This window comes from Polyodon spathula, chromosome 9 (assembly GCF_017654505.1).
Source record: "Polyodon spathula isolate WHYD16114869_AA chromosome 9, ASM1765450v1, whole genome shotgun sequence".
NCBI classification, from domain to species: domain Eukaryota; kingdom Metazoa; phylum Chordata; class Actinopteri; order Acipenseriformes; family Polyodontidae; genus Polyodon; species Polyodon spathula.
In genome coordinates this window covers 14,070,250-14,085,337 of record NC_054542.1, presented here as the reverse complement: position 1 = coordinate 14,085,337, position 15,088 = coordinate 14,070,250, and the positions used below count along the sequence as shown (strand labels likewise).

The 15,088-nt window shown below is 39.8% G+C and overlaps 1 protein-coding gene across 3 annotated transcripts in view; it reads left to right on the top strand.

Annotated features, from left to right (window-relative positions):
• Window positions 1-14,583, top strand: part of LOC121320420 (microtubule-associated tumor suppressor candidate 2-like) — a 143,642-nt gene extending 129,059 nt beyond the window's left edge. For all 3 annotated transcript variants that reach the window (XM_041258737.1, XM_041258740.1, XM_041258741.1), the window contains 4 exons: window positions 5,610-5,708; window positions 9,536-9,655; window positions 10,884-10,981; window positions 12,370-14,583. In XM_041258737.1, the coding sequence (XP_041114671.1) occupies window positions 5,610-5,708; window positions 9,536-9,655; window positions 10,884-10,981; window positions 12,370-12,577 (525 nt within the window). In that variant the 3' untranslated portion in view covers window positions 12,578-14,583. The remainder of the gene's footprint in view (window positions 1-5,609; window positions 5,709-9,535; window positions 9,656-10,883; window positions 10,982-12,369) is intronic.
• Window positions 14,584-15,088: the final 505 nt, after the last annotated feature.

Here is a 15,088-nt window from a genome sequence, read left to right as displayed (position 1 = left end):
TACACTGTACTACAGTGTGCCCCGGACTGTAGATTTGGCAATTAATTCCAGGGAAAATTGGAAGTCGGCCTTTTGTCACAATACCAGAAATCATTGCCTTAATGCGGTAGGCAATGTGGCAATCAAGGATTGAAGTAGCAGTGATTGCACTCACTGCCGAAGGGGGTGTGACTGAGGGTATATCAGGGATGTGGCAAAGCAATCTGTTCCTTTGTTATGGTTATGAAAGGATCTGTAAAGGAGAATCATAAAATAACTGTGAGTGTTTTGTGTTGTCTGTCTCAATAAGTGTTATGTTTGTCATTTGTAGACGGCTAAAATATCAGGAAGCTGTCGTTAAAAGCCAGCACCAACCCCGGAGCACACTGCACTACTGCACCATTGTTGTATAATTCACCACTTGCACTCGGAGCGCAGAAGTGTGTGTTATAATTGTAAGCCAGTCTTATTGTTTAATCTAAAATAAAGCTTCGTTTCACTGTTGAACTGTGTTGGGTCATTGTTCATGACTGCACCTGCGCACTGCAAACCACTTTGCCACACATGGTGTTATAAACAGGTCGGATGTCACTATGCTATCAGCACTACTGGAAGCACTGGATTATAAACGGGAAGCAGAGGAGGCGAAGAGAGAGGAGAGGTACATGGCTCTGATCGAGAGGATTGGCATCAGAGACGCACCTCACGTACCGGATAAATGGAACTCATTTTTTGTCTCAAATTTTACAGCAAGTATACAAAATACTAAAAATATGTCCCATCTTGACATCTGTTTATCATACACAGACGGACAGTTTGGTAGAATGTTTTAATCAGACCCTGAAGCAGATGCTGAGATGATTTGTGAATCAAGAGCAAAAACATTAGGCAACGTTTCTTCCTTACCTCCTTTTTACAGTGGAAGAGGTAACGGCAAGCTCGACAGCTCGACTCTTGTCAGCCAACAGCCTCGCGGCATCCTCGATCTGGTAAGAGAGGGGTGGGAAGAACATAAAGGCTTGTCCAAAAATGTAGTGAAGCATGTTCTCCTACTGAGAGATCGCCTGGATTTGATTGGTCGATTGGCCCAGGACAACCTCAAATCAGCTCAGCACCGGCAACAGCAACATTACAACCAAAATGCACGCATTCGACCTTTCGACCAGGAGACAAAGTATTGTTGCTTCTTCCCATGTCGGAATCGAAACTGTGCTAAATAGCAAGGTCCATATAAGGTGATTCGGGTTATAGGGAAAGTAATTTCTGAAACTAGGCAGCCCGATCACCACAATGAGCAGGAAGTTTACCATATCAATTTATTGAAGCCCTGGCAGACAAGGGAGGCCTTATTGATAGCCCCAGGCAAGATAGAGGATGATTTTGGACCCTGTATAGGCCCCTAGCACCATGGACATTCAGACAGGGGAAGAGTTACTTCCAGATCAGAAAAGAGATTTATGTGAGTTAATTGAGGGATGTTTTTTTCTGATGTGCCCTGCAGAACTAACCATGTTGAGGATGCCATTATCACTCTCCCAGGTGTCACAGTTCGAGAGAGACCTTACCGGATCCCGGAAAGTCGACGCAGCGGCGTTAGCAAAGAGGTGCAGGCTATGCTTGAACTTGGGATGATTGAGCCTTCCAGGAACAAATGGTGCAGTCCAATTGTGATAGTCGCTAAAAAGGATGGCACCAATCGCTTCTGTGTAGATTTCCGGAAGGTCAACACTATTGCCAAGTTCAATGCCTACCCCATGTTTTGGGTCAACGAACTGCTCGATAAAGACTGGGGACGGCGAGGTTTATCTCAACTTTGGACCTGACGAAGGGATACTGGCAGATCCCATTAACCGTAGTTCACATATTGTAAATAAAAATGTTATTAAGTATCATTTAATTAAAACGCTATTAGTAATGAATCATAAGAACATAAGAAAGTTTACAAACGAAACGACCTACAAACTCCTAGGTCTTTTTCATAGATTCCTTCTCCAATTTCAGTATCTCCCATATGATGTTTATAATGCACATTTTTATTTCCTACGTGCAGTACCTTACACTTTTCTCTATTAAATGTCATTTGCCATGTCTCTGCCCAGTTCTGAATCTTGTCCAGATCATTTTGAATGACCTTTGCTGCTGCAACAGTGTTTGCTACTCCTCCTATTTTTGTGTCGTCTACAAATTTAACAAGTTTGCTTACTATACCAGAATCTAAATCATTAATGTAGATTAGGAATAGCAGAGGACCTAATACTGATCCCTGTGGTACTCCACTGGTTACCACACTCCATTCTGAGGTTTTTCCTCTAATCAGTACTTTCTGTTTTCTACATGCTAACCACTCCCTAATCCATGTACATGTGTTTCCTTCAATCCCTACTGCGTTTAGTTTGAGACTTAATCTTTTATGCGGGTTTGGGGGTTTTAAAAAGCACTTCAAATGAGACCATGTTGTGGTCTGAGTTTGCTAGTGGTTCTCTGACCTCTGTTTTAGTTATTCTGTTTTTGTTATTTGAAAAGACTAAATCAAGGCATGCCTCCCTTCTAGTCGGTGCCTTGACAAATTGTGTTAGGAAGCAGTCATTTGTCATTTCCACCATTTCAATTTCATCCGTCGTGCTCCCCACCGGGTTTTCCCATTTTATATGGGGGAGGTTGAAATCCCCCATTAGTATGGCTTCTCCTTTGCTACACGCGTTTCTAATGTCATTGTATAACAGATTATTTTGCTCACTATCTGAATCTGGCGGTCTATAGCATGCTCCTATTATTATGCCCTTTGAATTTTTGTCCGTTATTCTGACCCATATTGATTCGGCTTTGTTTTCTTTGTCCAGGTTTAACACCTGGGCTTCAAGACTGTTTCTTATGTATAGCGCTACCCCTCCTCCTCTTCTGTCCTGCCTGTCTTTCCTATACAGTGTATACCCACAAATATTATATTCGTCTCCATCACTCTCAGACAACCAAGTTTCTGTAACACCTATCACATCATAGTTACTTGTTAGTGCAGTAGCTTCAAGTTCTAAAATTTTGTTTCTGATACTTCTAGCATTTAGATAAATACATTTAATGGTTGTCTTACCTGGTTGTTGTCCTTGTTTTGATGTGGTCTCCCTTCTGTTTTTTTGTTGATTTCTCCCCCCTTTCTAGTTTAAATACTTCTGAACCTGCTCAAGGATCTTTTCTCCAAGTAGACTGGTTCCCTTGTTATTTAAGTGCAGTCCGTCCCGTCTATACAGATAGTCCTCGTTGTAGAATGTGGTCCAATGATCAAGATAGGTGAAGCCTTCCCGTGTGCACCACGTCTTCAGCCATGCGTTTAGATTAATTATTTCCAGCTGTCCATATGGTCTTTTGCAAGGTGCCGGTAGTATACCAGAAAATACCACAGTTTTGGTCTTTTAATTTCCTTCCCAGCTCTCTGAATTTGTTTTGCAGGGATTTTGGTCTGTCTCTTCCAATGTTTTTTGTACCGATGTGGACGACTACATCTCCTGTTCGTTCTAGGAGCCTGTCCATGTTCTCAGTGATGTGCTTGACAGAGGCTCCCGGAAGGCAGCACACTGTTGTAGTAAGGGGGTCCAAACTGCGAATTGAACTTGCTGTGTTTCTCAATATGGAGTCCCGAACAGTCATGACCTCCCTTCTTTTTGCTGTCTGGTCACCACTGTCAATAGGGTCCTGGATGTTGTTCCTTTCGTTCTCTTGTTGTTGGTTTTGCTCATCAAAATTTTGAAGTGACTCAAATTTGTTGGTTGTTTTGATTTCTGGTGGTTGTGTTTGACAAAGTTTCTTTTTTTCCCTGCTTCTGCCTACCTGAACCCAGTTGTTCTGACCTTCTATCTCCCTGGTGGCTTTCAGTCTGTTAGGGGTGGTGCAGACTTCCATGAATTGTGGGTGTACCAGCTCCTCAAGATCCTGTTGCTGTTTAATTTCTTCCAGCTTCATTTCTAGCATACTTACCAGTTTATGCAAATCCTGGATCGCGCGGCACTTTACACACACTTGGTTTAGCTCTGGTGGGTTTTCTCGGATTTCCAACATCATGTAGGTGTCACAGATTACTGGCTTGAAGACCATGTTGATGTTTTTTTTTTTAAGTTTAGTTTCTTCTCAAGCCGTCAACCTGCTTTCAAACTGCTTCTAAACTGCTCTGCACTTTTCCACACCTGTACTTCTCCCACTCGCTGTCGCTTCCACTCGCTGTCGCTGGGAAGACTGCCTCGTTTAAAGCTGCGTTGTTCTGCTGTGCTGTTGGCTCCTCCCCTCGCCCGTGTCTCAGAACGGCGCTGAATTTGAATCAGCTGCTCCGAATTTCAGCTTGTTTGTTATTAGAAAAACACACGTGGCTGTTTGACTTTGAGCTGCAGTGTTTGCCCAATGTCCTGTGTTTTCTGATTAAAGCAATAAAGATGTAATTTCTCCTTACTGCTTCTAAACTGCTTTGCACTTTTCCACGCCTGTACTTAGCAGCAGTTTTTAAGTATTCTGTAAATATTTTGTCTAATAGTTAAAAAGTACAATGCTTAAGGCCTTGTTTTCAAACGATATCGGCACAGACAAACTAATGCAATACCTTGTGTATGTATACATGCATGTACGTATGTGTGTTCAGTTCTGATCCCCTGTTTCTAAATGAAAATGGAACCATTGTCACCCGTTATAGGTTTATCTGTTACCTCCACCAGATCCCGTTCAGGTCTGGGTTTCTAGCAGAAAAATACTGAGGTCATTCTTTTCAGATAGGAGCAGGTCACATATCAGAACCAACATCAATGACCTTTTGCTGTGCTCAGTAATTAAAATATACTCAGCGGGCATTGGGACCCGCTTGGATCTTTTGGGGGTCTCCTGCCTCGTCCAGATGGCCAGGTGGTGGACCCTCAAACCAAGCAGGTTTGAGATCACATTGTTTCTTCCATACATCGCATAATCATCAATAAAATATTTCCTTAAACTAAAATTTGTGGGGATGTGGGGTTTGTCTTGAATTACTAAAATTAAGTTTACAAACTAAAGTTCAGGAGTAGAGACAGCCTCACACATTTCATCATCTCAATGTAACCTATCAAAAATATAAATGTAACTCACCCTTCCCTTGCGTTTGATTCATTCGCATCCCTCCACCTCCCCCATCACCTATGTGCAGTCAATTATGGAGGTCTCCTGCCTCGTCCAGACGACGAGGTGATGGACCCTCAAACCAAACAGGTTTGATGCCAAATTGTTTCTTCAATACATTACATAATCAATAAAATGTTTCCTTAAACTCAAATTTCTGTGTTGTGGGATTTGTCCTGAAGTACTGAACCTGAATTATTTCAGCGTTCCCAAGGTGTGAAACAAGTGTGCATTTTCTGTTGTCTTATTGAGTGTTTCCCTGTTGGCAGAAACCTGAAAACACTTTCTCTGATTTATGTACATTATAATATTAATTCTGACCCATCAATATTCATATCTGAGCCACAAATGCTGAATGAATTGTATGCATTATAGAGCTGTCAAATCTCCTTGACCTATTGGTTATTTATTATGGTGTTCTGTTTGTAGGTGGTAATTGCTGATGAGCATAGCTACAGTAGTTCAGCACATGTGACAAGTAATTTTAACCTTGTGTATGACAGGACCAGGCGGACACGCTGACATTTCAGAACCGCACTCTGAGAGACAGAGCTAGGCGGTTTGAGGAGGCGCTACGAAGAAGCACAGATGAGCATATTGAGGTATGACCAAGTGATTGTGGTAGACAATTTAACGTTTCATTAAAAGAAACATGTTACACAAAAGAGTAAAAGGATTGCTAAAAACATCTTCATTGTTTAGCCATCTGTGAAATTAACTGTTGTTCCTCCTCAGAAACTTGTCTGCAATGCTCTCTCTTGCTGCTACAGTAATTCAGTGTGCAATTCTAAATGACATATTTAGTCTGTATTATAGCTGATAAAGTGTGTAAGTAGTTTTCTTATACTGATATAATCACGGAAATGCTTTATCACGACATAACACTGACATGGTCGATTCGCACAGAAGTACAAAGACACAGGATCAGTTGAGTTTTAAATTTTACAGAAGGTCCCGATGTCCTGTAAAGAAATTGGAGGACCTCTGAGAATTATCTGGGATAAAAAGAAATTAATGGTTTGCATGGGACTAAATTTCACGATGTCAGTAAAAATTCCAAATTCACCTGTTTATGTGGTGATTTGGAGTCTCGTGCGAATCGGGCTATGATTCAAATTCCTCTGCCACTTAACTGTCTAACTGTCTAACAAATCCTATAACATTTAATGTCTGTAAATAACCACTATTTAAAAAAATGTCAAACCCAGAATCAAGTTTTGATATTTTTAATGGAAAAAATGGTATGAAGATTAATTTCCTAAACTTGACAAGGTACCCGAAATTCAAATTTCTAAAGGCTAAATTCCCTCAGAGAAAAAGATCCTTTCACACTGGCACTCCAACCTGGGTCCAGTTAACCCGGGTCACAGTGACCCATGTCAGGATGTGGGTTGACACGCTTTGACCCAGGTTGAGCGAGATAAAATGCTTGACGGCCATTTGTGAGCCAACACAATAACAAACAGCCACGCCTGTGTCAAAGTTTCCTTTTGCAAGGAACGTTTCTGTATTTTCTGTTAAGCCGTACTTTTGTTGATTGAGACACAGTATGAGTTAGATTGCAGCAGAGATGTAGAAACATTTGCTCCAATTAAAAATGTGGCCGACTGTTCAATCCAGAGAAGCTTGGACGTCAGTAACAAGCTGCTTCCAGGGCATTGGTATGCGCTTTGTATACTTGGCCAACCCTGCTTTATCTAAAGCAGTGTGAAAGCGCGTACACCGAAGATACCGGGTCCTGTCTGGGTAGTTTCTGAACCAGGTAGATCATGCCAGTGTGAAAGGGGCTTTGTATTTTATTCACTTTCTAATGACGAGTTGAAGAGTCTCCTCGGGGAATGTTATCCTGGTTCCATAAGAAATCGAGATGGAGAGCTGAACAGCATATCAAGCTTTATGCAAGCTGGTATCAAACGCTTTTTGAATGGCCCACCGTACAGCAGAAAAGTGAATTTAGTGAATTTATGCTAACAGTGTATTTGTAGCAGTAATTAAAAAACTAAGACAAAGTGGAAAAAACAAAACAACACACTATCCCCCAATAATACTAGCAGCTAAAAAATGTGAAGCACAAAGAGCATTCTCACACTGACACCACTGCTTTCACCTGTAGCAGTGACCCTTACAGCAGTACTACAGTCAATACAATTCATTCAGAGCATGTTTGTTCAAACTGCTTAGTCTGGCAATGTTTACTTTTCACTGGAACTAGTTTCTTTTGCATAGTATATTTACTGTTATTGTAAAGATTTTTGTTTTTTATTTGCTGTGTTAATTTGAAAAGTAAATACATGTAATAATTTTATAATAGCATTAAGGTCCTCCAGGGGTGTTATAACTACACACTTAATGTTAATGTTAAGCCATCCCTTAATGCTTCATTAGTGTAGAGAAAAAAAAAAAAAAAAGTTTTTTCCAACCCAAATGTACAGCAATCTAAATGTCCAGGCTAGGAGTCTGTGAGAAAAGTCTGGAGAAGTGACTGAGGGTGCATAAGGGTCACTACCTTTAATGATGACCTGTGGAAGGGTGTGGGTATTCACTGACACGGGAGGCAGAAGGTGTGGTGTATTTGGAATTACCACACTGGTGTCCGGTTTTATTTTCTGTGTGCAATGCTTTATTTCAGCCCGCAGAGGGCGCTGCTGTCCATGGCCTGGATACTGCCAATAGTAAACAGGACCACGGGTTTACCAATCCAGGTGTAGGGTCCAGTGCACATGCAAGTGCCAAAATAATATTGAAGACAAAAGGTGAAAGAAAAAGGGAAAATAAAACACAGTAATAAAACTACAAAACAAAAGTGCTGCACTCGGCAGTGTCACCCCAACCATCGCTATCCGCATGGCCTGGGTCTCCGTCCTATTGTGTTCCCTCCGCCTACTTCGGGGTCTGCCCAGGAATTCCCCGGTCTCTCCACTCTTTCTCTTTTTAACCTATTAATGGTTCTCAGGTTTCTTTATTTGTCTTTGTTTCGCCGGCCGTGCTTGATCCGGTTTTATCTTAAAGCGGGCAGCCCGAGGGAACACAGAGTGTAATCTTTATAGGGCCAGTAATCCCCCATGGCCCACCTCTCAGCCACTCAGAGAGAGGGAGAGCCACACACCCTATCTCCCACCTCTCCATGTCACTGCCATGACCGACAGACGAATATTGTAAGGCTGCTGCCCTCTTCCTGCAGTATTATGAATGCGCCCGGAGAGTCAGCACAGATCTCCCCTATTACATGTCCTTACACAGAAACATATTATTTATATTGGTGATGAGTTCTCTAGCTATCTGCCTTCTGACTAGACAGGTTATAGTAAAACATACTGAAAGTATATGAATGCTGTGCTTCCTGGCTCCTGTTGAAGGGCCCCTGAGTTGTGCATCAAGTAAGCAGCTCCGGGTTTTACAGATTGCTGCAGGTCTAACTGTTTCAGCTTCACCATGTAGATATCGTCACATAGCACCTGCAGGGCTGTGGGGCAAATGACCTCACTGCAGTCTTGTTTCTGCACAAAGCTAAGCTGCCCTCCCCTGTCCCCTCCTATTCAAAGTGTTGTACAGTTCCCTGCATGCTGTGCTACAGGTGTTGGTGTAGGTTATCTTGAATCTTTATTTTTGAGATGCGTCATCCCTCAACCAATAATTAGCAGAGTTTTACTGATTCTAAACCCAGTCTGTAAATTCCCAAAAACAAGAACTTATAGTCAATTAAATATTTAAGGTACAAGGGGCATATGTGTCCCAAAAATAAAAATGCAAACATTCTTAATTTTGCAATGAGATGCACAAAATAGGTTTCAAAACTACTGACTGGATCTGGTCACCCAAATTGTCAGTTTCTTGTGATACTTTAGTCACTCTCAAATGTATTTGAAGAAGAAACCGTTTGAACAACCACTCAATTATTTATATACCTTAAGGAGTTAATAGTAAATCTACATTAAAACCAATTGTACAGTATGTTTTTTAACAATTGTCAGTTTATTTTGTAACTAACAAAGGTGTATAAAATCGGGAGAAACTAGAGAATTAATTAAAGTGAACACAAAGCTACATCTACCCCCTTCCATTGAGCTTCCTGTTGGATTTCAACCAACAATACCCCCATAATCACAGCAATGAGACAGATCTCTCATTGTGGAACAGAGCCCAGGTCACTGCATGCTGCTGCACCTGTACCATTTGTGGTAAATTGCACTGTAGCTGTCTATTGTTACCTTTTCTATGGGGCTATTACCTTCCCAAAAGCCATAGGTGTCTAGAGCACCAAATTCTCTACCTGCCTGCAAAGGCACATTCAATTATATGAAGTTGTATCAGAGTAATTGTGTACCAGAAAAGTGGTACAGAGTAAAACGAGAAGCCTGACAAAGCCTTGATATAAATATATATACAGCTAATAAAACATGTGTGTAAATATTCTTCCATCACTTTCTAGGAGGCCCTGGCCCCCTATCAGCATATAGAAGAAGATATGAAGAGTCTGAAGCAAATTCTAGAGATGAAGAATCAACAAATTCATGAGCAGGAAAAGAAGATTATGGAGTTTGAAAGACTGGTGAGTATATGGAGGCATTGTATAGTTTCTGAGTTGATCTGAACCTAAATTTAAAGTAAAGCTTTTCCAATGTATTCAGGGGCAGAATTATCTGATCCTTAAATACAAGACATATATACTGTAAGTGATCACTTCATTTTCTTGAATTGCATTTGAAACATGATTCCTCATGTAAGCTGTAAATGTGTACATCTTATGTGAGAAATCGATAGTACAGTGACTTTTATTTTCTTCAAGTTTAATCAATAATCCATCTGTTAACCTAATGTTTTTTGTAATGGTTTATGAAATTATGTACAGTGTTGATTATTTTATACTTCTGTATCTGGTAACGCTGGGACGAACACAGAATTTTCATGTTCGGATATTCACTCATAATTTAAATATTTGTTCAGTAATAAAATCCATTATATTGCTCAGAACTCAGGCATAGCATAGCAGCAGGGGCAGGGGGACGTGGCCCCTGTGTGTGTGTGCCTTTATTTTACAGCACGACGTTACGCTATGTAACACGTTAAAGTAAAGAAATAACCCAGGAGTAAAGAATACGTTGTGTAGGCTGTACTTTACCCCAGTGAATTAACTACAACACAAAGGATGCCAAACAGCAGGTCAAGTTAAACTGTGTTTAGTTTATTCCCGAATAAATAGTAAATAAAATTGAGACCGCATTTTATTTATTTTTTCTCTTTTTTTCATTCCTTGCCATTTCTGTTTCTTCACAGTGAACAGTGGCCATAGACACATTTTCCTAAAGTAATAGCATGAGGTTTACTTGTGCCTTTTTGTAGCTGAACAAGCAAACGAAAACTGAAATTTAACTTTAAACACTTGAAATAAAACAACGTGGAAATGGCATTGCAAAACAAAGGGGGAAAAAACTCACCATTTGTTTACTTTTTGCTGTCTAAAACTTTTAGATAGAGGCTCGAGTTGCTGTGTTGATCCTGTGTGTGTTTTTATCACACAGATCTCTTTTTCATTTGCCATTTTTCAAACTGTCACGTAACTTCTGGTGAAGCGGTAAATAAGGGCAAGGTATTTTTGTCATTTCTAGCAAATACTAACATATGATTTTTCTATCCGAACACATTAAAAAATATTCATTCGAATATTTGGATATTTGTCCCAGCACTAACATATGGCAAATATGTATTTTGTCTGGATTTCCCCCCCTACAATGATTGTTTACTTTTTTTTTTATGTTCCTTGCATGTTATTTTAACAGGCTGAGAAAAATGCGGTGTTACAAGAAAGAGTTCAAGTGCTTCAACAGCAAAATGAAGACCTCAAAGTCAGAATTGATAGAAATGCCGCCATGTCAAGGTTTGCTGTTGTTTTTTTTTAGAACACTCCCCCCATAGTTTGGGGAGGTTTCACCATAAGGTCATAAGGTTATTTAATGTAGGTTTTTGTATCGTAATTTCACATTAATAAAATCCAGAGCAAAAATGTATCTTTGGCAGCTAGCCTTATAAAAGTTTGTCATAGTAGAAGCACAGCACAGTGTAATAACCATGAAAGCATAGTAAAGCGTAGATAAGAATTGTAAAGCACAGAGAGGTATGGTAAAGCAAATAAAGAAAACATAACAAATCATGGTAAATCCATAGTGTACTGCAAAATTACCATAAAGATTTGCTACGGTAAATTTTTATAAGGGTACAACAAATTATGCAGCATGTAACCAGGTGCACCTGTCTTAACATTTTTAAGCCAATGGTAATCTCTGCTCGATTCAGCACCAGTGGTATATAAGCCAAAAGTTTGGAAGTAATAAATGACTTACAGAACAAGGGGGTGAGAATTTTATTGCCCATTTTCCCTCAAACAGACCCCTTAACTCCTAAATGTATTGGCATGCCTGAATAGATCATTATCTGCTCTATAAAGATAGGCAAAAGATTTAAAATGAGCAAGACATCTCGCAGGTAAAACGGTACCCCGAAATGTTCTCCGATTTCTGGGGAAAGCAATTCAACTGGGGATGCGGCGTTTGTTGGTTGGTAACTTCACTCAGACTACTTGCATCCCTGAATAGAAAATCATCTCCTCTTTAGTAATAGGCAACCTATTTGAAATAGCAAGTAGGACCCCAAATACCCCACATTTCCTACCAATGCTGAGTGACTGTGGAACATTTGTTTTTTATTTTACTCCCCAAAAAAGTTACCTGAAGGATGACTGCCAAGACAGGCAACCATTAGCTAGACACCTATTACTGAGGGTGAAAGGAAGAGAAAATGTCATACCCAGTCATTCTGCATTCGCAGTAAGTGGATCATATTTGGGATGTGGATTGCTCATTAAAATATTTTGTTATTTTTAAAGAGGTACCATACCAAGATATTTAGTGAGCAAGTCATCTGAGTGAAGTTGTACAAAAAAAGAGAACATTTCAGAATACCATTCTACATTCTTTCTTATTAAAATCTTGTGCATATTTTTTAAAGAAGAGATCATCTATTCAGAGATACCAAGTTATCTATTAAGTAAGGGGTCTGAGTCAGAAAAAAAATCAGCAATAAAACCCCACCCTCTTTTCGTCATATTATTTAATTATGTATCCATTCTCGGCGCTGGATCAGTTATTTTCTTGCAAAAACTTTCATCCATTAAACCATTGAATAGAGCCCTACTGTAGTTATGCTTAGCACTGATAAAGGGTCACACTAACTGTCTTCATGTTTGAAATGCTTCTCTTTGGCTTGCAGGGAGTTATCTGAGGAGAATGCAAACCTGCAGGAGCATGTGGAGAAGGAGAGCAATGAGAAGAAACGGCTGAGCCGCACAAACGAGGAGCTGCTGTGGAGACTCCAAACTGGAGAGCCCATGAGTCCTGTCCGACTGTCGCCATCCTCCTCGCCCATCCACTGCAGCTCCCCGGGGCCAGTGTCTCCATCCAGAATCACTCCTAGGTGAAGGCTGGAGGAAGGGCTTTCACAGAGACACGTCAGACCCTGACAGGGTGAGCTACTGGCGGACTGCCTGCAAACAGCCCCTTCTCTGAGCTGTTATCATTCAGTACCTTAAGATGCACAAGGCAGGGCTGCCGCCCAAAAGCTTCTGCAGGTGTCCTTGTTAGCTGTAGGCAACAGTTTAAAAACCCTGCGGTGTAGCTGCAGGCTCTAGCTTCCAGACATCTCATACTACCAAACAGCACAGTTTAAAGTCTGGGTATCAGTGAGGAGACATCATACATTTAACTTCCAACGAGCAGGCCATCATTTCCACATATAGACAGTATATAACCGATCAAGTAGGCAGCCAGGACAGTGACTGCTGATTCTCAATGTTGTTTGATTAAACAATATTTACTTCGCCATCTTTGTAAAACAGATGCGTCTGGAAATATACTTTTGCACATTGCACCTCTTTAAAGTCTCCACTTTTACAAGTCATCTGCTGTACCTTCAACTTTGGCCAGGAAAACGCAAGTTTCAAGAAGCGCCTTTAGGCTGCCATTAGGTGGCATTCTGAGAACATTTACACACCAGCAGTTTACCATGGTTGAAACTCCTACTGCCTTTCTAAAACAGTCTGCTTTTTAAACAGCTCTTCACCTGCTTCTCTCAGTCTACCTGTAACCAGGCTAAGCAGTTTACAGGACAAATTATGCTCCAAAATGAGACAATTCAAATATGTACTACTACCAGTACGCATTTTTTGTTAAAAAAGAAGCATGTACTGTATGTAAGTCTTCCAGTTGTAACTGATGTTTATTTTAATACACTTGTATAACTTTGAAAAAGGATCATACTGTACCCCTGGGCATTCTTAATGTTATGTAGTATTTCAGCCTCCCTTCTAATATTCTGTGTATTAGACTGGAATGGAAATTAGCCAAGGTAGGTTTAACTCATCTTTGTCAAAGTCCAGGTAAACCTTAAAAATACCTCCCATAAATAGGTAGCGTTTAAGGATCTCTCAAAGCTAGAATGGTTTAGGAAAGAGACAAACCAGATGTATTGAAATATTAATGTGCAAAAATTGAATTTTGTAAGTTCAGGGATTTTGTTGTTTATACCTAACATATATAACATTTTCTAAGAGGAATGTTTCAGTTGCTTGTTCAGTTTTTCCTCCAAGCCTTTTACACCCACATGGCTGGAGCTGCATTGTGATCTTGGTTAGATGTATACAGTGCATATTCCAGATTTCAAACATTCAACTCAAAGATTTATAAAGACAAAACGACGTGTAGCTGGTGATCCATGGCATCAGTTTTGCATTAAAAAAAAATAATAATTGTGACATTCCAGTCAGAATCATTGATACCTACCAGTTCCAGGAGTAGAAAAGTGAAAGAATATGAGAGTATTGAGCTTATGCTGAATAAACTAGAGGTTGAGCCATCACATAAAAAGGATCCGCTGTCGCCTGGACAACATATTGCCTAGGTTACTGATACATTGCTTCAGTAAGGCTTGCACAGTGCACCAATAGTACTGTAAACAAAGCAACACGGTGAAGGATGTTTCAGTTTACAGTAGCTCATCTATCAGCAAATGGAAAACCCAACTTACTGCTGTTTAACAGATAGAATATAATTGAATAACATTCAATTCAAAAACTCAATTCAGGTACTAAACTCTGCACTGACTGCTTTTGTGTCCCTTAGACACCTTGTGCTCCCAACGATTGGTTGTTTGCTCTGCTGTGGGTGGGCTGATGTAATTATGTGTTTGGGGGAATTATTTAAAAACGTTTCTACTATTTTGGATGTTTCTGTGCAGATTTGTGTAACGTGCATATGGCTCTTCTTCATAAGGTCATACTTCATAACAGTTAAAATGGAAGCATGCTTTATGTTTTGTTTTTAAATTATGTTAAAAAATGTATTAATGGCAAAGGAAATAAAACTTGTGTGGAATGAAACAACACTATGTATGTATATGTTGACACATTTTGTTGCACTTTGGGTTAAACGAGATTAAAGTATCAAAACACAGGCCTTTGTTAATTAAAGTTTCTATCCTTTTAAAAATAAAATAATATAACCTTTACACATGGCAGCTGTCTCCACGCTCCGAATAACGAGTGCCAAATATATGACAACATCCTAGTAACATCCTTAGTCTTTAACTAATTTAAACTTTTGAATGAAGTCACCTTACCTATACCCTGCAAAGGATACATATCACCAGCCATGAAGATATAGTGGAGGTACATACGTCTAATGTCACTAACATTTGTACATACTGTATATCTAGAGTACTCCATATCAAATATATAGTATGTCACGTTTATATTTTCATGCATGTAATGTATTTAAGGTGTAGGTAATTGTACTTGTTCATGATACTTATGGCTCTAATTTTAAATTTACAGTGTCCCTATTTGCTTTGTTGCATATCTACATACTTCTTGTCAAGCTGAATTTAATTTCTTTGTGGTATCGGTGACTATATGTTATCATCAGTGACTGAACAT